We start from the raw sequence: 22063 nt of genomic DNA, 5'->3' as shown, positions 1-22063 counted from the left end.
TCTTAAGTGCAATTGTAAGAGAGTCTGGAGAGAGTTTTTTTCCAGGAGCAGAGACAGAAGGAGGTAGGGTTGTGGGGGTGAGGGAGGGTGGAAGGAGGATGTGGTTGGAGAGCAATACGAGGAAGTGGTCAGAGATGGCCTTATCTGTCATTGACTTGATGGGAGTAGCGAGGCCACGAGAGATGGCAAGTTCAAGGGGCTGGCTGTGAATATGGGTTGGAGAGTTACATGGAGGGAGAGATTAAGGGAAGATAGGAGCCGAGTGAACTCAGAGGAGACAAGACACACCCAGCAGTTTATTTGGAATGTGAAATTAGATCCCGCCTACCTAAGTAATCATGTACTTTGCAATGTGTAATTTGAACCTTTCATTCTGACTGCTAGGCTCTAGTCAGAGCTCACAGAGAACAGACAGGGCTTACCCTTGTGAGTTAGGACCTTCTCCCCTCCAAACAAATTCCTGCCCACCCAACAAGTTGCTAACCTTCCCCCCACCCCCATGAGTTTCAGACCTTGTCCCCTTCCAACAAATTCTTGACCTTCACCCCCTCCCCCACAAGTTCCTGTCCGTCTCCCCTTGCCCAAGTTCCTGACCTTTTCCCCCTGCCCAAGTTCATCCAACCCCTGGGGTCCTGACCTTCACCCCCAACAAGTGCCTGTCCTTCCCCCACCCCCTGCCATAGATTGGGAATTGTGTGTGTGTCACGGATTGTTTATTGGGTATGATGTGAATAGTGACAGAGCCATGACATCCGGATTTCATCCAGTCAATTGATGTCACTTGCCACACATGCACCGAGCTTTCCGAGAATCAAGCAAGTCTCGGGGGAGGAGAGAGGTAACGTGTTGCGGTGTAAAGGAGGTGGGGTTGGAAAATCGTGATCTGTCTTCCTATCTGGATGATGTTCTCACTCTCACCCCACCCCCCTTTAGACCTGGATCAAGTTCTCCCCCAATCCCCACAGTGCTCTCCGGTGCTCTTGATGCCCCCCCACCCACCAAGTTCCTGACCGCTCCCCCCTCCGGGCTCCTCTACTCTCCTCTCCCCATCCCTTCCAATCCTCTCTCCCCCGCAATCCTCTCCCCCCTCGATCCTCTCTCCCTCCCCGATCATCTCCCCCCTGCCCCGATCCACCCCCCCCCCCCCCCGCAATCCTTTCTCCCTCCTAGATCCTCTCTCTCCCCCCTCGATCCCCCCCCCGCAGATTCTCTCCCCTTGATCCTCTCTGCCCCCCGATCCTCTCCCCCCCTCGATCCTCCCCCCTGATCCTCTCTCCCCCCCTCGATCCTCCCCCCTCTCGACCCTCTCCCCCGCTAGATCCTCTCCTCCCCTCGATCCTCCCCCCACTTGATCCTCTCCCCCCCTCGATCCTCTCTGCCCCCTCGATCATCTTCTCCCGGCTCGATCCTCTCCTCCCCCCTTGATCCTCTCTCCCCCCTCGATCCTCTCCTCCCCCCTCGATCCTCTCTCCCCCCTCGATCATCTCTCCCCCCTTGATCCTCTCCTCCCCCCTCGGTCCTCTCTCCCCCCTCGATCCTCTCTCCCCCCTCGATCCTCTCCTCCCCCCTCGGTCCCCTCCTCCCCCTCGATCCTCTTCTCCCCCCACGATCCTCTCTCCCCCCCTCGATCCTCTCTCCCCCCCTCGATCCTCTCTCCCCCTCGATCCTCGTCTCCCCCCCTCGATCCTCTCCCCCCCTCGATCCTCTCCCCCCCTCGATCCTCTCCTCCCCCTCGATCCTCTTCTCCCCCTCGATCCTCTTCTCCCCCCACGATCCTCTCTCCCCCCCTCGATCCTCTTCTCCCCCCTCGATCCTCTCCCCCCCTCGATCCTCTCCTCCCCCTCGATCCTCTTCTCCCCCCACGATCCTCTCTCCCCCCCTCGATCCTCTCTCCTCCTCAATCCTCTCCTCCCCCCTCAATCCTTTCCTCCCCCCTCGATCCTCTCTCCCCCGCTACGATCCTCTCGCTTCCCCCCTCGATCTTCTCTCCCCCCCTCGATCCTCTGCCCCCCCTCGATCCTCTCTCTCACCCCCTTGACCCTCCTCCCCCTTGACCCTCTCCCCCCCTCGACCCTCTCCCCCCCTTTGACCCTCGACCCCCCTCGATCCTCTCTTTCCCCTCCTCGACCCTCTTCCCCCCCCCCCCGACCCTCTCTCCTCCCTCCCCCCTGACCTTCTCCGCATGGAGCCTCGGAAAGCGTGGCCATGGTGCAGGCCGCAGCGGTTGGGTACTGTGCATGCGTGGTTCCGGTGTGCAGCACTCATGCACAGAAGGGGATCGGGTGCACCTGCATGTCTCCCCTCAAATTTTTATCCCCCTATGTTTCACTGCCTTTTTAGAAATCTTGGAAATAAAAGTTTATTGATATCCAATAAACAAGCTATACTTTTTAAAAATATAGTAGATGATACAGATTTAGTAACAAACTTATCTATTTATCTTTACAGTGCTTATCAATGATGAGATTGAAAATTTGGATTCATTTTTGCATCGTGGGGTTTTATACACTGAACTCAACCAGTGGCAAGCAGCAATATGGGACTTTGAAAATGTACTCAAGCTTGACAGGTACAGTGTCTGAATCTACTTTCTTTGTTCGTTAGTTAGCTGATTTCACCAGAAAATAAAAATATGAAAGCATCATGATTGCTTTCTGAATAACAATAACAAATATGCCTAATGCTTCTGTGGCCAGATTCCGTTTGAACATTCATTGAGTAAAGGGTTATGGGGAGCGGGCAGGGATGTGGAGCCAAGTCCATGATCAGATCAGCCATGATCTTATTGAATGGCGGAGCAGGCTCGAGGGGCCAAATGGCCTACTCCTGCTCCTATTTCTTATGTCCTTATGAGTGTGGATTCTTTCTGTTCATATAGGCTATAGGGTTTATATAAAGAACCATGATGCCAATGTGGCTGCTATCTACAATGCACCACATACAAGGGAACCCTGTCATCAAGTGAAAGCACTATGCTTTGTCCTGCTCATGACTTCTTTACACAGGAAAAGTAATGCCATTTGTAAACCTAATATTTGTCACTTGTTTGATACAAGTCCACTGTGGGCTGCCTGATATGCCAGATGACCTCAGTGATGAATACGAAGGATCATAACACAACAGCTTCATGCTTTGGTAACATTCTTTCTTACAGGAAGAGTTGTTTCTATTCCAGATGTCTGCAGATGTGTGGCAGCAACCCTTTTGAATTGGAGATAACACAGATTTCCTCAGGTAGATGTAGCAGATCCTGGGGTAGAGACTGGTGCATACAAACTACCTCAGTTATTTCTTCTGCATTTGTTGCCCCCACATGGACACGTTTCCCTCATCTGACTTACACATGCTAATGGAACTCCATAAAAAGTTTCCCTTTTCACCGCTTGGTCTGATGCTCATTACATGACAACAACAACCAAGAACAATAAAGAAAAGACTGTTGAGCAAAACCAACTAATGCATGGTGTATAATTTAACAGAAAAAACAAAATAAAATACTCGTGATAATGACTGTTCAATGTTAACCTATCTTTAAGAAGTACATTTGAACACGTCAGACCCTTTGATCCTTGATGCACTCATGGGTGAGTTATGTGCTGTGGGTGGACCTTGGGCATGAAAAAAGAAAGAAAGAAAGAAACAAAGACATTTATAGAGCACCTTTCACGACCACCGGATGTCCCAAAGCACTTTACAGCCAATGAAATACGTTTTGAAGTGTAGTCATTGTTGTAATGTAGGAAATGGGGCAGCCAATTTGTTCACAAGAAGTTCCCACAAGCAGCAATGTGATAATGACCAGATAATCTGTTTTATTGATGTTGGTTGAGGGATAACATTTGGCTAGGACACTGGGGATAACTCCCCTGCTCTTTTACGTCCACCTGAGAGAGCAGATGGGTTTAACGTCTCATCTGAATGGCACCTCCAGTCGTGCAGAGCTCCCTCAGCACAGTACTGGAGTGTCAGCCTAGATTTTTGTGCAAGTCTCTGGAGTGGGACTTGAACCCACAACTTTCTGATTCAGAGGTGAGGGTGTTGCCAACTAAGCCATAGCTGACACAAACATACATGGGATCCGATTTGCATAATTATCATAGGTAATGTGGATTATGTGTGCCTGCAGCAATGTCTGTTTGTTCCACTCAAAGGGCTAGAAATTTGGTTCTCAGCGATAACTATTTCTTTGCCAAAATTACCGTTATCGCAATACTATCGCTGTGAGGCTGTAAATTCAAGGTTTAATTTGCGCAATGGTAAAAATTAGCATTGCACGAGGATTTGCAGCGCAAACCGTGAATTCCGGCAACTTTAGTCCGAGGCCGCTGTGAGTTGGGCCCAGGGAGGGCGGAAAAACATTTAGAAGACAATTATCTCGCGAATCGCTGCAAAAGAATTAAGAAATAAAAACTTTAACTTACCTTTTTTGCAGATCTTCATACTTACCGCTCCTCCAAGAGCTGCGATGCAGCTTTTTCCGTGGCGGTCTTTTTCACGCAAAGTACAGATGCGCACAGAGCCAAATTTTTGGCGAAAGCGATATTTTGAGTCATGCACGGCGGTGGTCCTTTCTCCAGCGGTATTTGAAAAGCGACGCCACAAAACGTCTCCATATTTTCCGCTGACCAGGTTTTCGCTAAAAAAGGTGAAATAGCACCAAAATACAAGTCGCAAAATTGTCGAATTTCCAGCTCTAATTCTCTTGTCGGAGAATTGACCCATGCTCACTGGTACTAAGGCTTTACCAACCAAGGAGCCTCAGAAAATTGGAGTTAGAACATAAGAACATAAGGATTAGGAGCAGGAGTAGGCCATCTGGCCCCTTGAGCCTGCTCCGCCATTTAATAAGATCATGGCTGATCTGATCATGGATTCAGCTCCACTTCCCTTCCTGCTCCCCATAACCCTTTATTCCCTTATTGCTCAAAAATCTGTCTATCTCCGCCTAAAATATATTCAATGACCCAGCCTCCACCGGGGCAGAGAATTCCATAGATTTACAACCCTCTGAGAGAAGAAATTTGTCCTCATCTCTGTTTTAAATGGCAGCCCCTTATTCTAAGATCGTGCCTTCTAGTTCTAGTCTCCCCCATCAGTGGAAACATCCTCTCAGCATCCACCTTGTCAAGCCCCCTCATAATCTTATACATTTTGATAAGATCACCTCTCATGCCAATGAGTAGAGGCCCAACCTACTCAACCTTTCCTCATATGTCAACCCCCTCATCCCCGGAATCAACATAGTGAACCTTCTCTGAATTGCCTCCAAAGCAAGTATATCCTTTCGTAAATATGGAAACCAAAACTGCACGCAGTATTCCAGGTGTGGCCTCACCAATATCTTATATAGCTGTAATAAGACTTCCCTGCTTTTATAATCCATCCCATTTGCAATAAAGCCTAAAATGCCATTGGCCTTCCTGATTTCTTGCTGTACCTGCATACTATCCTTTTGTGTTTCATGCACAAGTACCCCCAGGTCCCGCTGTACTGCGGCACTTTACAATCTTTCTCCATTTAAATAATAACATGCTCTTTGATTTTTTTCTGTCGAAGTGCATGACCTCACACTTTCCAACATTACACTCCATCTGCCAAATTTTTGCCCACTCACTTAGCCTGTCTATGTCCATTTGCAGATTTTTTGTGTCTCCTCACACATTGCTTTTCCTCCCATCTTTGTATCGTCAGCAAACTTGGCTACATTACATTCAGTTCTCTCTTCCAAGTCGTTATTTGGAAAGCAGTGACAGGATTGGTCCAAGTCAGCGTGGATTTATGAAGGGGAAATCATGCTTGACAAATCTTCTGGAATTTTTTGAGGATGTAACTAGTAGAGTGGACAAGGGCGAACCAGTGGATGTGGTGTATTTGGACTTTTAAAAGGCTTTTGACAAGGCCCCACACAAGAGATTGGTGTGCAAAATCAAAACACATGGTATTGGGGGTAATATACTGACGTGGATAGAGAACTGGTTGGCAGACAGGAGCAGAGAGTCGGGATAAACGGGTCCTTTTCAGAATGGCAGGCAGTGACTAGTGGAGTGCCGCAGGGCTCGGTGCTGGGACCCCAGCTCTTTACAATATATATTAATAATTTAGATGATGGAATTGAGTGCAATATCTCCAAGTTTGCAGATGACACTAAACTGGGTGGTGGTGTGAGCTGTGAGGAGGATGCTAAGAGGCTGCAGGGTGACTTGGACAGGTTAGGTGAGTGGGCAAATGCATGGCAGATGAAGTATAATGTGGATAAATGTGAGGTTATCCACGTTGGTTGTAAAAACAGGGAGACAGACTATTATCTTAATGGTGACAGATTAGGAAAAGGGAAGGTGCAACGAGACCTGGGTGTCATGGTTCATCAGTCATTGAAAGTTGGCATGCAGGTACAGCAGGCGGCGAAGAAGGCAAATGGTATGTTGGCCTTCTTAGCAAGGGGATTTGAGTATAGGAGCAGGGATGTCTTACTGCAGTTGTACAGGGCCTTGGTGAGGCCTCACCTGGAATATTGTGTTCAGTTTTGGTCTCCTAATCTGAGGAAGGACGTTCTTGCTATTGAGGGAGTGCAGCGAAAGTTCACCAGACTGATTCCAGGGATGGCAGGACTGACATGTAAGGAGAAACTGGATCAACTGGGCCTTCATAGAAACATAGAAACATAGAAAATAGGTGCAGGAGTAGGCCATTTGGCTCTTCGAGCCTGCACCGCAATTCAATGAGTTCATGGCTGAACATGCAACTTCAGTACCCCATTCCTGCTTTCTCGCCATACCCCTTGATCCCCCTATTAGTAAGGACTACATCTAACTGCTTTTTAAATATATTTAGTGAATTGGCCTCAACAACTTTCTGTGATAGAGAATTCCACAGGTTCACCACTCTCTGGGTTAAGAAGTTTCTCCTCATCTCGGTCCTAAATGGCTTACCTCTTATCCTTAGACTGTGACCCCTGGTTCTGGATTTCCCCAACATTGGGAACATTCTTCCTGCATCTAACCTGTCTAAACCCGTCAGAATTTTAAACATTTCTATGAGATCCCCTCTCATTCTTCTGAACTCCAGTGAATACAAGCCCAGTTGATCCAGTCTTTCTTGATAGGTCAGTCCCGCCATCCCAGGAATCAGTCTGGTGAACCTTCGCTGCACTCCCTCAATAGCAAGAAAGTCCTTCAAGTTCGGAGACCAAAACTGTACATAATACTCCAGGAGTGGCCTCACTAAGGCCCTGTACATCTGTAGTAACACCTCCCTGCCCCTGTACTCAAATCCCCTCGCTATGAAGGCCAACATGCCATTTGCTTTCTTAACCGCCTGCTGTACCTGCATGCCAACCTTCAATGACTGATGTACCATGACACCCAGGTCTCGTTGCACCTCCCCTTTTCCTAATCTGTCACCATTCAGATAATAGTCTGTCTCCCTGTTTTTACAACCAACATGGATAACCTCATATTTATCAACATTATACTTCATCTGCCATGCATTTGCCCACTCACCTAACCTATCCAAGTCACTCTGCAGCCTCATAGCATCCTCCTCGCAGCTCACACTGCCACCCAACTTAGTGTCATCCGCAAACTTGGAGATACTACATTTAATCCCCTCGTCTAAATCATTAATGTACAATGTAAACAGCTGGGGCCCCAGCACAGAACCTTGCGGTACCCCACTAGTCACTGCCTGCCATTCTGAAAAGTACCCATTTACTCCTACACTTTGCTTCCTGTCTGACAACCAGTTCTCAATCCACATCAGCACACTACCCCCAATCCCATGTGCTTTAACTTTGCACATTAATCTCTTGTGTGGGACCTTGTCGAAAGCCTTCTGAAAGTCCAAATACACCACATCAACTGGTTCTCCCTTGTCCACTCTACTGGAAACATCCTCAAAAAATTCCAGATGATTATACACTGGAGTTTAAAAGGATGAGAGGGATCTCATAGAAACATATAAGATTCTGACGGGACTGGACAGGTTCGATGCGGAAAGAATGTTCCCGATGTTGGGGAAGTCCAGAACCAGGGGACACAATCTTAGGATAAGGGGTCGGCCATTTAGGACTGAGATGAGGAGAAACTTCTTCACTCAGACAGTTGTTGACTTGTGGAATTCCCTGCTGCAGAGAGTTGTTGATGCCAGTTTATTGGATATATTCAAGAGGGAGTTCGATATGGCCCTTACGGCTAAAGGGATCAAGGGGTATGGAGAGAAAGCAGGAAAGGGGTACTGAAGGAATGATCAGCCATGATCTTATTGAATAGTGGTGCAGGCTCGAAGAGCCGAATGGCCTACTCCTGTTTCTCTATGTTTCTATGCCACGTTCTGGCCCTTGGAGCGATGGTGTGTGTAAAAGCGATACCTGGCCAATAGGATGCTCTCCTTCGGCTTGAGGTGTTCCCGAACCAGCGTGCACAGATCTGTGTAAGTCTTGTCCATTGGTTTGACCAGTGCCAGAAGATTTTTGATGAGGCTATATATCGAAGACCCATATATGGTGAGGAGAATCGTGCTGCGCTTTACCGCCGTCTCAGCCGTGTCCAGCTCGTAGGCCACGAAGTACTGGTCGAGACACTCAACGAAGGCTTCCCAATCATCACCCTCAACAAATCGCTCAAGAATACCAATGGCAGACATTACCGCGTAAAATTTCGTGATCTGCACCTCGTTGCCAATTATTGTGTTCAGTATAACTCCACAAGACTGTGTTGTGAGCTCAAATCATTGTGACTTTGGTCTCTTTAATGTAACTCTAAAGTGAGTAAGCAGCATGGTGGATTGCCTTTTATACCTGCTTTCCCAGGGTGCACAGGTGACCCTTAGGTCTCCCACAGGTGTGCCCCCTGGTGGCAAGTCGTACACATTGGTGAGGTTTGCATACATAACAGTTTCCATATTTATGAAAGGATATACTTGCTTTGGAGGCAGTTCAGAGAAGGTTCACTAGGTTGATTCCAGAGATGAGGGGGTTGACTGACGAGAAAAGGTTGAGTAGGTTGGGCTTCTACTCATTGGAATTCAGAAGAATGAGAGGTGATCTTATCGAAACGTGTAAGATTATGAGGGGGCTTGACAAGGTGGATGCAGAGAGGATGTTTACACTGATAGGGGAGACTAGAACTAGAGGGCATAATCGAAGAATAAGGGGCCGCCCATTTAAAACTGAGATGAGGAGAAATTTCTTCTCTTCGAGGGTTGTGGATCTGTGGAATTCGCTGCCTCAGAGAGCTGTGGAAGCTGGGACATTAAATAAATTTAAGACAGAAATAGATAGTTTCTTAAACAATAAGGGAATAAGGGGTTATGGAGAGTGGGGAGGGAGGAGGGATCTGAGTCCATGATCGGATCAGCCATGATAGTATTAAATGGCGGAGCAAGCTTGCGGGGCCGTATGGCCTACTCCTGCTCCTATTTCTTATGTTCTTATGTTATATGTTCACAGGGAATGTACCATACTGAGTGCATGGTATATTTCCCAATGAAGACATGAGAGCATTGCATTTAATCTCTTTTCAAAATAATTACTTACCACAAATATTAATATTAAAATTATGCCGTTACAGAGAATGCATCAGAGCAATTTACTCCAACCTGAATGATTAAGCTCTGCATGTTTTCGGCAGGAATGTTGCACTTTTGATCATGCTCAATTTTTAGGCTCCATTCCCAAGTTCTGTGACCGAGGATGGAAAATTAAACCAATAAATAACTGTAACACATTCAAATTAAGTGTCCCCAATTCAAATGTCTTGTTAATCTCCTTTGATTCCATTTAAGATATCGCATAGAGTGGTTGGGTTTGAGGCTGATAGCTATGTCAGGTACTGCTTCCTATCCTGTGACATACAACATAGTTAAGACGTTCATCGTTAGCTTCCTTCCTTACTTTTGAAGCTCAGTATCAGACAGCTTTTTTCTCTCTGTATGTAATACTGTGTTGACCACCTCTGCTACATTTTCCCATGTCTAATGTACCCTCTGTTTACCTGATCTTCATCCCTGGATCTTGGTCTCTGTAGAGACTAATTTGTTGCTCCCTCGATTTATCTACACTTATTGTTGTTGAATCGCATTTGTTAAAATTCATTCTCCTCCAGATGCTTTTTCTCAACACAACACAAAATCAGCTCCCATAGGTGTTATGTAATGATGCTTGGGTCACCAGACACTAGGGGGTGCCACTGTCGGAGGTCATCGGGCTGTATGCGCGTGTGCGCAGCCACTGGTATATAAGCGCGGGTACCATGTAACGTGGGTACTTTGGGCACGAATAATGTTGCATCAGGTTTACACCTGAGGCCGTTTACAGTAACAAGACTCTTGAGTCATTATATTTGGCGAGGTAACTTAAGAACCTTCGCATGTACAATGGGCACTATTGGAATTCTGGAGAGATTTGTGGAGGCGAGGATTGGGCAGATTTTATCGACCGCCTGGATCAGTATTTTGTGGCCAACAAAATGGAGGGAGAGGCTGACGCAGTTCAGCGCAGGGCGGTTTTCCTCACCGTTTGTGGTCCGAAAATTTCCAGCCTTATGAAGAACTTTCTCTCGCCTTTACGTCCAAAGGACAAAGAGTACGGGGATTTGTGTGCTTTGGTGCGTACAATCCAAAAGAGGGGATCATCATCTCACGCTAGTGCTTCTATACGCATGTTCGTGCTAAGGGCCAGGATGTGTCGGGATTTGTCGCCGACCTACAACGTCTTGCTGAGCCGTGTAAGTTCGGGAACGTGTTGGAAGACATGTTGCAAGATTTCTTCGTGATAGGCATCAACTATGATGTGATTCTTCGGAAATTATTGGCCGAAGGGAAGCAGGATTTGAGAAAGGCCATCGCGACAGCCCAGGCATGCATGACGACCGATGATAATTTGAGGCAGATATCATCGAAAAGTCGGAGCTCCACAGCAGGTACTGTAAACAAGATTGTGTCGTCTTTTGGCAGAGCTGTTTATGGCAGGGCCTACTCGACCGCTTACATGAAACCTGTAGCTGTTCAGAGTCCACCAACTGGTACGAATCTGATTTCACCCTGTTGGCATTGTGGGGGCAATCATTGGCCTCATCAGTGTCAGTTTAAACAATACGCCTGTAATGGCTGTTCGAAAGTGGGGCATCTTCAGAGAATGTCCCCACAACTGAGCAAGCGAGATGCTGCTCATCACATTTTTGATGACGACCAGTCCAGTGCTGGCCCGGATACACAACCCGGGGAGGAAGTGTATGGTCTGTATTCACTCTTGGGAAAGAGCCAGCTGATAATCGTTAATGTGAAGCTGAATGACGTGCCTGTGTCAATGGAGCTAGACACAGGTGCGAGTCAGTCGATAATGAATCAAAGGGCATTCAACAAGCTGTGGGACACTGAGGCTGTCCAATCAATGCAAAGTTTTGTACTTACACGAACGAACTCATACCGGTGATTGGCAGTGCAGTAGTCAAGGTGTCATATGATGGTGTGGTTCATGATCTACCATTATGGATCGTCTTAGGTAATAGTCCAATGCTGTTCAGCAGGAATTGGCTCGAGAAAATCAAGTGGAACTGCAATGAGATCAAAGCGTTGTCGTCGGTGGATGACACTTTGTGTGCTCAAGAGTTGAAGTGTTGAAGAAGTTTCCATCATTGTTTGAACCAGGCATTGGTAATTTTACTGGAGCCAAGGTGCAGATTCACCTGGATTTTGATGCAAAGCCTGTCTATCATAAAGCTCGGTCTGTTCCTTACATGATGACGAAGAAGGTTGAAATTGAGCCTGACAGACTCCAACGTGAATGGACCTTATCATCAGTCGAGTTTAACGAGTGGGCCAATCCCATTGTTCCTGTATTGAAGAATGATGGCACTGTCAGGATTTATGAAGACTACAAGGTTATGATTAACTGATTTTTAAAACAGGATCAGTATCTGTTACCAAAGGCTGATGACCTGTTCGTCATGCTAGCTGGTGGAATATCGTTCACTAAACTAGATCTGACGTCAGCCTGTATGACATAGGAGCTTGTCGGCAGTTTGAAGAAACGCACCTGCATCAACACCAATAAAGGACTTTGTCTACAACTGGTGTCCTTTTGGAATTCATTCGGCTGCAGCTATATTTCAGAGGAATATGGAGCGTCTACTGAAGTCCGTTCCTAGAACTGTCATGTTTCAAAATGACATTCTGGTCACAGGTCGTGACACTGCTGAACATCTGAACAATCTTGAAGAAGTGCTACATCATCTGGACAAAGTGGGACTCGGGCTGAAACGTTCGAAGTGTATCTTCATGGCACCTGAAGTTGAATTTCTGGGGAGGAAGATTGCTGCTGATGGCATCAGGCCTACTGATTCGAAAACCAAGGCCATCAAAAATGCACCCAGGTCTCAGAATGTGACAGAGCTGCATTCATTCCTTGGGCTACTCAACTACTTCAGTAATTTCTTACCCAGCTTGAGCACTTTATTAGAGCCACTGCACATGCTACTCAGAAAAGGTGACAACTGGGTCTGGGGTGTGTCTCAAGATAGAGGCCTTTGAAAAAGCTAAGAATTTGCTCTGTTCAAACAAGTTGCTTGTTCATTATGATCCGTGTAAGTGTCTTGTATTGGCCTGTGATGCTTCATCATATGGGGTTGGCTGTGTACTCCAACAAGCAAATGAGTCGGATAAGTTACAACCTGTTGCGTATGCTTCGAGAAGTTTGTCAAAAGCGGAAAGAGCTTACAGCATGGTAGAAAAAGAAGCTTTGGCCTGTGTGTATGGGGTCAAAAAGATGCATCATTACCTGTTTGGTCTTTGTTTTGAGCTCGAAACGGATCACAAGCCACTCATTTAATTGTTTTTGGAAAACAAAGGTATTAATACCAATGCATCGTCCCGTTTCCAGAGGTGGGCGTTGACATTGTCTGCCTATGATTATGTTATTCATCATAGACCTGGTACTGAGAATTGTGCCGATGCACTGAGTCGTCTGCCTTTGCCCACACCTTATATGGAGACGCCTCAACCTGCAGATCTACTGTTAGTAATGGATGCTTTTGAGAGTGAAGGAACTCCTGTCATCGCGCAACAAGTTAGGATCTGGACCAGCCATGACCCTATTTTATCGGTTGTGAAACGTTGTGTCCTCAGTGGTGATTGGTCTGCAATACCTATAGAGATATGTGATGAAACCAAACCTTACAACCGTCGCAAAGTGAGCTGTCCATTCAGTCAGATTGTTTACTGTGGGGTAATCGTGTCATTATGCCTAAGAAAGGTAGAGAAACATTTGTAAGAGAACTACACAGCACTCATCCGGGTATTGTCATGATGAAAACCATTGCTAGGTCTCATGTATGCTGGCCTGGAATTGACTCTGATCTGGAATCATGTGTGCACCAGTGCAATGCTTGCATGCAGCTAAGTAAAGTACCAGCAGGAGTCTCCAATGTCTTTGGTCGTGGCCATCTAAACCATGGCCGAGGATCCACATCGATTTTGTGGGCCCTTTCATGGGAAAGATGCTTTTTGTTGTGGTGGATGCATATTCAAAGTGGATAGAGTGCTATTGAGAGCCTTCGTGTCATGTTTGCTACTCATGGTTTGCCTGACATTGTTGTGAGTGACAATGGATCCTGCTTCACAAGTCTTGAGTGTCAGGAGTTCATAAAACTCAATGGTATTAGAAATGTGAGGTCAGCTCCGTTCAAACCTGCTTCTAATGGTCAAGCAGAGCATGGTGTTCAAACGATCAAGCACAGTATGAAATGTGTAACTCAAGGTTCACTACAGACTTGTTTGTCATGTATATTGCTCAGTTACAGGACAAGACCTCATATGCTTACTGGGGTTTCCCCTGCTGAACTACTGATGAAGAGAAATCTCAAGACCAAGCTTTCTCGTGTTCATCCTGATTTGAATGATCGTGTTGAAAACAGACGTCAAAGTCAGCAATGGTATCATGATCGTGCTGCTGTGTCTCGTGACATCTATGTCAACGATCCGGTTTATGTACTGAACTATGGTCAAGGTCCAAAGTGGATCGCCGATACTGTTACAGCCAAGGAGGGTAACAGAATGTTTATTGTCGTGCTCAAAAATGGGCAAACATGCAGGAAACATGTTGATCAAGTAAAACTGTGGCACACGGATGACCTGGAACCATTTGAGGAAGATGCAGTTAGTGACCAACCAACCAATGTTCATTCATCAGAGGACTTTGCTGTCATTGCTGAACCTGGACCTTCAGTCTCTGATGTGGTCATTACCACTCCCATCAGATCGGTTACCAGCCTTCAGTCACAACTGACTCAGAACGCTGGCCTAGAACCAAAGTTGAACTGAGATGATCAACTCGTGAGAGGAAAGTCCCAGACCGTCTTAATTTGCAAAGAGACTGATATTAAGATCTTGAAAGGGAATATTTTGATTGATGTATTGATGCTTGGGCTCACCAGACACCAGGGGGTGCCACTGTTGGAGGTCATCGGGCTGTATGCGCGTGTGCGCAGTCACTGGTATATAAGCGCGGGTACCATGTCACGCGGGTACTTTGGGCGCGAATAAAGTTAGATCAGGTTACGCCTGAGGCCGTTTACAATAACAAGACTCTTGAATCATTACAATAAGCAAGCTTCCTATGAATTGAAACAAAAATTTTTGCACATCTAGGGTAATGTATTGTGGACAAGCAATAACTATTTCTTGCCTCTGCATTACACATGGGTTTCTCACTACATGCCCATGTCAGTTCAGAATACAATTATGACAGACACTTTTGCAGTAGTCTTGAGTCCAGGCTATCATCCTCAGTATTGAAGCACTGACCACACTCGATCAGCTTCGCTGGGCAGGCCATATAGTTCGCATGCCAGACACGAGACTCCCTAAGAAAATGCTCTATGCGGAGCTCCTTCATGGCAAATGAGCCAAATGTGGGCAGCGGAAATGTTACAAGGACACCGTCAAAGCCTCCCTGGTAAAGTGCGACATCACCACTGCCATCTGGGAGACCCTGGCTGAAGACTGCCCGAGGTGGAGAAAGTGCATCCGGGAGGGTGTTAAGCTCTTCGAATCTCAATGCTGCGAACCTGAAGAGGTCAAGCGCAGGCAGCGGAAGGAGCGTGCGGCAAACCAGTCCCACTCACCCCTTCCTTCGACAGATGTCTGTCCCACTTGTAACAGGGTCTGTGGCTCTCGTATTGGACTGTTCAGCCATCAAAGAACTCACTTTAGGAGTGCAAGCAAGTCTTCCTCGATTCCGAGGGACTGCCTAAGATGATGATGATTAAACTACAAAGCAGGGTTATCCAGATAATCATTCTCAGCAGTAAGTAGTAACAGTAGGTTGTGGAATTTAGCCAAAATAACAAAAGAGCTCAGATGCAGTTCATCTCAGAGTTAAACAAAATTACCAAATCAATGGAATTGCATGCAATAGATAAATGCTTTTTGAAAGAGGACTAACTGCCTGATCCTTACCAGTTACATTTGAATTATGAAGGCATTCCCTACTATGGCATTGTATCTTCCCTACATGTCTGTTGCAGCTAGATCAAAATCATGACTAACTGGTATATTAAAAAAATCCAATCTGTATACCCATAACACTCTTTGAAATACAGTCTTGCCTTTGTGAAGTCAATTTGCAAGACAGAGGCATTTTATCTGAACAATGAACTGCAAGTTCCATAACACATACAAAGGGCATGCTGATGGCCAGCTATGGTGCCTGATAAGTGCTGTCTATGGTAGGCCTATGCTGATTAGATTATGTTGTTGCATAATAGTCTCTGAGATGAGGTTGAAGCATTGGGGAGGAGTAGGAGGTTGAAGTCCAGAATTGTCCTACTTGGCACAGCGACTTCCTTTGAAACAATATTGCTGTTTACATCAGACTCAAATCCGCAGCCGATAGCGATCAGAAATTTAAAAGTGAGTAAATTATTTGAAGTCAGTTTTGGCTGAGTCTTGACATATGTAATTAGCCAACCTCAAAGTGATGGGGCGAATTTCAACTCCCACCAACTTCCCCTCCCCCCCCCCCCCAACTACTACTGGCTCTGCCACTGCAATAGCCTGATGAAGCATTGATTTTAGAACTTGCATGTGATCGTTGATTGTTTTTCTAGATGCACACATCTGTCAGCAATCAACATTATTTGTATGGCTAGTTTCTTTTTGAAAGATTTGATGCAGAGTCAAATGAATTGAAGCCAACTTCCCTGCATGCAAATGCAGGACCTATATTCAGCATATTGGGCCTGAAATTCCGATCGGAGGTTTCCTTCGGACGAACGCCTCCGACCCGAACCTTCTCTACGAAAGTACCCGGTGGTCCCGGAGGTGCCTTAGATTGCGGCAGGAGGCCTTCTCTTCCTGCGCTTCAGAGCATGCCCCCATCCTCGAGGTTCGCATGTAGAAGCTGGAGTCATGTGTGATTGGACACCCAATCATGGTACAGTATTCTCAGTGATAGCAATGGGAACTCCGTAACTCCGAGTTTTTAGTGCTATCAATGAGAAAAAAAAACATGTTAAACACAACATAAAAAAAACACCTCACATATTTAAAATTAATTGAAATTGAAGTTAATTAAATGTTTTAGAAAAAATATATTTTTTTTTGGATTTTTTTTTAAGTGTTATAATCGGGTTTAAAATAAACTTATCTCAGTGGACAGAGTTTTTAATGTAAAAATGTGTGTTTAAATTTTATTTTTATGCATTTTAAAACTCTTACACTGGTAAAAGTAGGCTATGCACCTGCTTTTACCAGGCACAAGAGTTTTAAGGACATTCGCTGGGCAAGAGTAGCCCGATCTCGCCCTCGCGAATGTCCTTGCTGCGGAGATGCGGAGGATCTATCAAGCCAAAGCTTGACAGATCGGAAAAACTGGTTTTCGGCGCATGCCTCACCGGGTCCGTTCGGATTCCGTATGGACCCGGTGAGACCGGAATTTTAGCCCCGATATCTTTCTTAAAAATAATATTTTTTAAAGCTAAGATACATAGTACAGAGAGAAAACCCGTAAGCAGCGAACAAAAATATTCCAATTGTCACAACCATTTCTTTTGGCATCTTTGCCACTCCATCACTAACAAGTTTCCTTACTGACATCTAGATTAATGGAAAAAATTATGTTGCTAGCACCATAATCCATTCCTTTGTTATCTCAAGGTTCGGTTTATTAAAGCTTTCTTGGCTGGCTTCCTCGCCTTTGACCCTCCACAAATTATTGCTCATTCAGAATGTCACAAACTGCACCCTTGCCTGCACAAAGTCCCACACATTCATTCTCCCATCCTTGCCAAGCTCCATTGGTGTCCCCTTACCTCAATGAACTGACTTCAAGAACCTTTCCTTCAAATTTCCATCCGTGCACAATCTCAGTGGGTCTCAAGGGCCATGTGTTCTTGCTGTTCTCTTGCACCATTTAAGAGTCTTGTTGGTTCATTACCAAATGACTCAACAGCATTATTGCAGGTTCTGATTGTGATTCATTATAATGCTGCAGAACAATGAACGAATCTCTCACAATTTTCAGTGTACCAATTTTTATGTTTCAGGAAGTGCCATATATAGTTGCTGCAAAAAAATTCACACATTTTTTACCCTTATATGTATACTTGCCAGACTTCTAGATCGTGTGTTCATTATGGCCTCCTTGAGGATTTCTTGACTGTTGTTTTACTCCTGAAGATTATGGCCTAGAAATTTGACAATTTCTCAAAAAATTGAGCAGAACTCGGGACAGTCGGGTCTGCAGGGACACTCATTTCAAGCTTTGCTTGATGTTTTGAACTGCCCGTTCTGCCTGGCCATTGGATATGGGCTTGAACAGGGCAGATGTGACGTGCTTGATCCCATTGCAGGTCATGAATTCCTTGAATTCAGCATTGGTGAAACATGGCCCATTGTCGTTGACGAGGACATCAGACAGGCCGTGTGTGGCAAACATGGCTTGTAGGCTCTCGCTGGTGGCGGTGGACGTGCTTACAGACATTATTACAGATTCAATCCATTTTGAATAAGCATCCACAACACCCAAGAACATTTTGCCTAGAAATGGGCCTGCATAGACAACGTGGATCCGAGACCACGTTTTGGAGGGCCACGACCACAAACTTAGCGCCTCTCTGGTTGAGAGCAGGTGTGGCACTGGCGCACGCATGACTCTAAATCTCAGTCGATGCCGGGCCACCACACATGGGATCTGGCTATGGCTTTCATCATTACAATGCCTGGGTGGGTGCTGTGTAGGTTCCGTATGAATGTTTCTCTGCCTTTCTTGGGCAAGACCACACGATTACCCCACAAAAGACAGTCCGCCTGTAAGGACATTTCATCTTTGCGCCTGTGGAATGGCTTAATCTTTTCCTGCATCTCCGCTGGGACGCTGGACCAACTCCCATAGAGGACACAGTTTTTTACCAGGGACAGTAAAGGATCCTGATCTGGCGGGCTGTAACGGATGACTTCTTGTTCTCGAATGCATCCATCACCATGAGCAAGTCTGCAGGCTGTGCCATCTCCACCCCAGTGGTGGGTAATGGTAGCCGACTGAGAGCATCAGCGCAGTTCACTGTGCCTGGTCTGTGGCGGATTACATAGTTGTATGCCGACAGCGTGAGCGGCCATCTTTTAATGCGGGCAGAAGCATTGGTGTTAATCCCTCTGATCTCTGAAAAGAGCAATATGAGCGGTTTATGGTCAGTTTCTAGCTCAAACTTGAGACCAAACAAATACTGGTGCAATTTTCTCACCCCGTAAATGCACGCCAGAGCTTCTTTTTCAATCATGTTATTGGCCCTTTCGGCCTTGGACAGACTCCTGGACACATAGGTGACCGGTTACAAAATCCCCGATTCGTTAGCCTGTTTCAACACATACCCGACCCTGTATGACGACGCATCGCAAGCTAGCACTAGTCATTTACATGGGTTATACAGAACAAGCAGTTTGTTTGAACATAACATATTTCTGGCCTTCTCAAAGGCAGCCTCTTGTGAATTCCCCCATACTCAGTCGTCTCCCTTGCATAGTAGCACATGTAGGTGCTTAACCCGGGTAGGAAATTACCGAAATAGTTGAGGAGTCCCAGGAACGACCGCAGTTCCCTCACATTCTGTGGTCTCGGCGCATTCTTGATGGCCTCCGTCTTGGCTTCGGTGGGTTTGATGCCATCTGCCGCGATTCTTCTCCCCAAGAACTCGACCTCTGGCACCAGGAAAACACACTTCGAGCGTTTCAACCTTAGTCCCACGCAATCTAGCCAAATTAGAACCTCTTCCAGATTCTTCAAGTGTTCGATGGTGTCCCATCCTGGAAAACCACAGTGAGTGGAACCGACTTTAGCAGGCTCTCCATGTTCCATTGGAAAATTGTCACGGCCAAACGAATCCCAAATGGGCATCTGTTGTAGACAAACAGACCTTTGTGCGTGTTGATGCAGGTGATGCCTTTCGAAGATTCCTCCAGCTCCTGCGCCATGTAGGCCGAGGTCAGGTCCAACTTGGTGAATGTCTTTCCTCCAGCCAGGGTCGCAAATAGGTCTTCTGCCTTGGGTAGCGGGTACTGGTCCTGTAGCGAAAAACGGTTAATCATTACTTTATAGTCCCCACACATTCTGACCGTGCCGTCACCTTTGAGTACCGGGACAGTCGGACTGGCCCACTCGTTGAATTCCACCGGCGTGATGATGCCTTCCCGCTCCAGCCTGTCCAGCTCAATTTCCACTTTCTCTCGCATCTTATACGGTATCGCCCGTGCCTTGTGGTGGATGGATCGTGTACCGGGAACCAAATGGATCTGCACTTTCGCCCCGAGAAACTTCCAATGCCTGGCTCGAACAACGATGGAAATCTGCTCAGAACCTGGGTACATGAGACGTCGTCGATGGACGAAAGTGCTCTGATGTCATCCCAGTTCCAGCAGATTTTTCCCAGCCAGCTTCTGCTGAACAGTGTGGGGCCATCACCTGGCACAATCCATAGTGGCAGTTCGTGCACTGCTCCATCATAGGAGACTTTGACTTCTGTGCTGCCAATTACTGTGATCAGCTCTTTGGTGTAAGTTCTTAGCTTGGTGTGAAAGGGGCTGAGCTTGGGCCTGTGTGCCTTGTTGCACCACAGCCTGTCAAAGGCCTTTTTGCTCATTATGGACTGACTCACACCCGTGTCCAGTTCCATGGATTCTGGAATTCTGTTCAGTTCAACTTTTAACATAATCGGTGGACATTTTGTGGTGTAGGTGTACACTTCTGCCTCCTCAGTTCAAGTTTCTAGTTCAGCCTGATCCACCATGGATCGATCTTCCTCTGCAACGTAGTGGTTTGCAGGGTTTGCAACTCGCCTGCACATTCACTGGAGGTGTCCCATTTTTCTGCAGCTGTTGCACACATAGTGCTTGAAGCGGCATTGATGGACCCGATGATCACCTCCACAACACCAACAAGGTGTTAACTGCCTCGCATTAATGGTTGATGGCAGACTGTGGGTAATCTGAGGTCGTGCAGCAGCTGGCATGTACCTTCTGCCATGTATATTCCCGCTCGAAAACGACGTTACTTTGTGCACAGTACTAGCCGAAACCTCTTTGTGCTGTGAAATTTGTTTGGTGTTATCGCTGGTGGACATAAATGCCTGGGCTATCGTTATGGCTTTGCTCAGATTCGGTGTTTTAACAGTCAATAGTTTGCGAAGGATTACCTCATGGCCAATGCCAAGCACAAAAAAGTCTCTTAGCATTTGTTCAAGGAATCCATCAAATTCGCAATGTCCTGCAAGGCGCCTTAGTTTGGCGACGTAGCTCGCCACTTCCTGGCCCTCCGACCGTTGACACGTGTAGAACCGATACCTCGTCATCAAAACGCTTTCCTTCAGATTTAGGTGTTCTCAGACCAGCGTACACAATTCTTAATAGGATTTGGTTGTTGGTTTTACCGGACCTGGAAGATTCTTCATGAGGCCATAGGTTGTTGCCCCACACATGGTAAGGAGGATCGCCCTTGGTTTGGCAGCATTTTACTCCCCTTCCAGCTCGTTGGCCACAAAATATTGGTCGAGTCTCTCCACGAAGGCCTCCCAATCGTCCCCTTCTGAGAACTTCTCCAGGATACCAACAGTTCTTTGCATTTTCGTGCGGTTGTTCTTTACCTCGTCGCCAATTGTTATGCTCATAATAAAGGATGAAGCTGAGTACTGTATGCAATGAGTAAGTGTGACCTTAGCTCCTTTAATTAGACTCCAGAGTGCAGGTACAATGAGGGGGGCCTGCTTATATACCGTGCTCCCAAGGGATGCTGGTATCCCTTGGGATTCCAACAGGTAGGCCCTCTGGTGGTGGTGTGATACAGGTTGCCAAGGTTTAAATATATAACACAAGGGATCAGATCAAAGCTCTGCAGTTCTGCGACATCCAGTCATGAATGGTGAACAATTAAAAAATGGGACAAGGTGGCTCCATGAACATCCCCATCCTCAATGCTAAACACATGAGTGCAAAAGTCAAGACTGAAGAGTTCCCAACCATCTTCAGCCAGAAATGTCGAGTGAATGATCAACCTTTGCCTCCTCTTGAGTTCCCCACCCTCACAGAAGCGACTCATCAGCCAATTCAATTCACTCCACATCATATCAAGAAACGGCTGAGCGCACTGGAAATAGCAAAGGCTATGGGCCTCGACAACATCCTGGCTGTAGTGCTGAAGACTTGTGCTCCATAACTAGCCGCGCTTCTAGCCAAGCTGTTCCAGTAAAGCTACAACACTGGCGCCGACCCTACAAAGTGGAAAATTGCCCAGGTATGTCCTGTCTACAAAAATAGGATAAATTCAATCTGGTCAATTACCACCCCATCAGCCTACTCTCAAACATTAGCAAAATGATGGAAGACATCGTCGAAAGTGCTATCAAGTGTCACTCTTCAACAACCTGGTCACCGATGCTCAGTTTGGATTCCTCCAGAACCACTCAGCTCCAAACCTCATCACCTCCAAACATGGACAAGAGAGCTGAATTCCAGAAGTGATGTGAGAGTGACTGCCCTTGACATCAAAGCAGCATTTGACCTAGTGTGGCACCAAGGACTCCGA

General features: G+C 46.4%; 1 protein-coding gene across 10 annotated transcripts in view; it reads left to right on the top strand.

Moving 5' to 3' along the window:
- Positions 1 to 22063, top strand: part of ttc6 (tetratricopeptide repeat domain 6) — a 630178-nt gene that overhangs the window by 385127 nt on the left and 222988 nt on the right. For all 10 annotated transcript variants that reach the window (XM_070879081.1, XM_070879080.1, XM_070879076.1 and 7 more), the window contains one exon: positions 2449 to 2569. In XM_070879081.1, coding sequence (XP_070735182.1) covers positions 2449 to 2569 — 121 coding nt within the window. The remainder of the gene's footprint in view (positions 1 to 2448; positions 2570 to 22063) is intronic.

This window comes from Pristiophorus japonicus, chromosome 4 (assembly GCF_044704955.1).
Source record: "Pristiophorus japonicus isolate sPriJap1 chromosome 4, sPriJap1.hap1, whole genome shotgun sequence".
Classification (NCBI taxonomy): domain Eukaryota; kingdom Metazoa; phylum Chordata; class Chondrichthyes; family Pristiophoridae; genus Pristiophorus; species Pristiophorus japonicus.
Note: the sequence above shows the minus strand (reverse complement) of the source record. Positions and strands in the feature narration are given on the sequence as shown.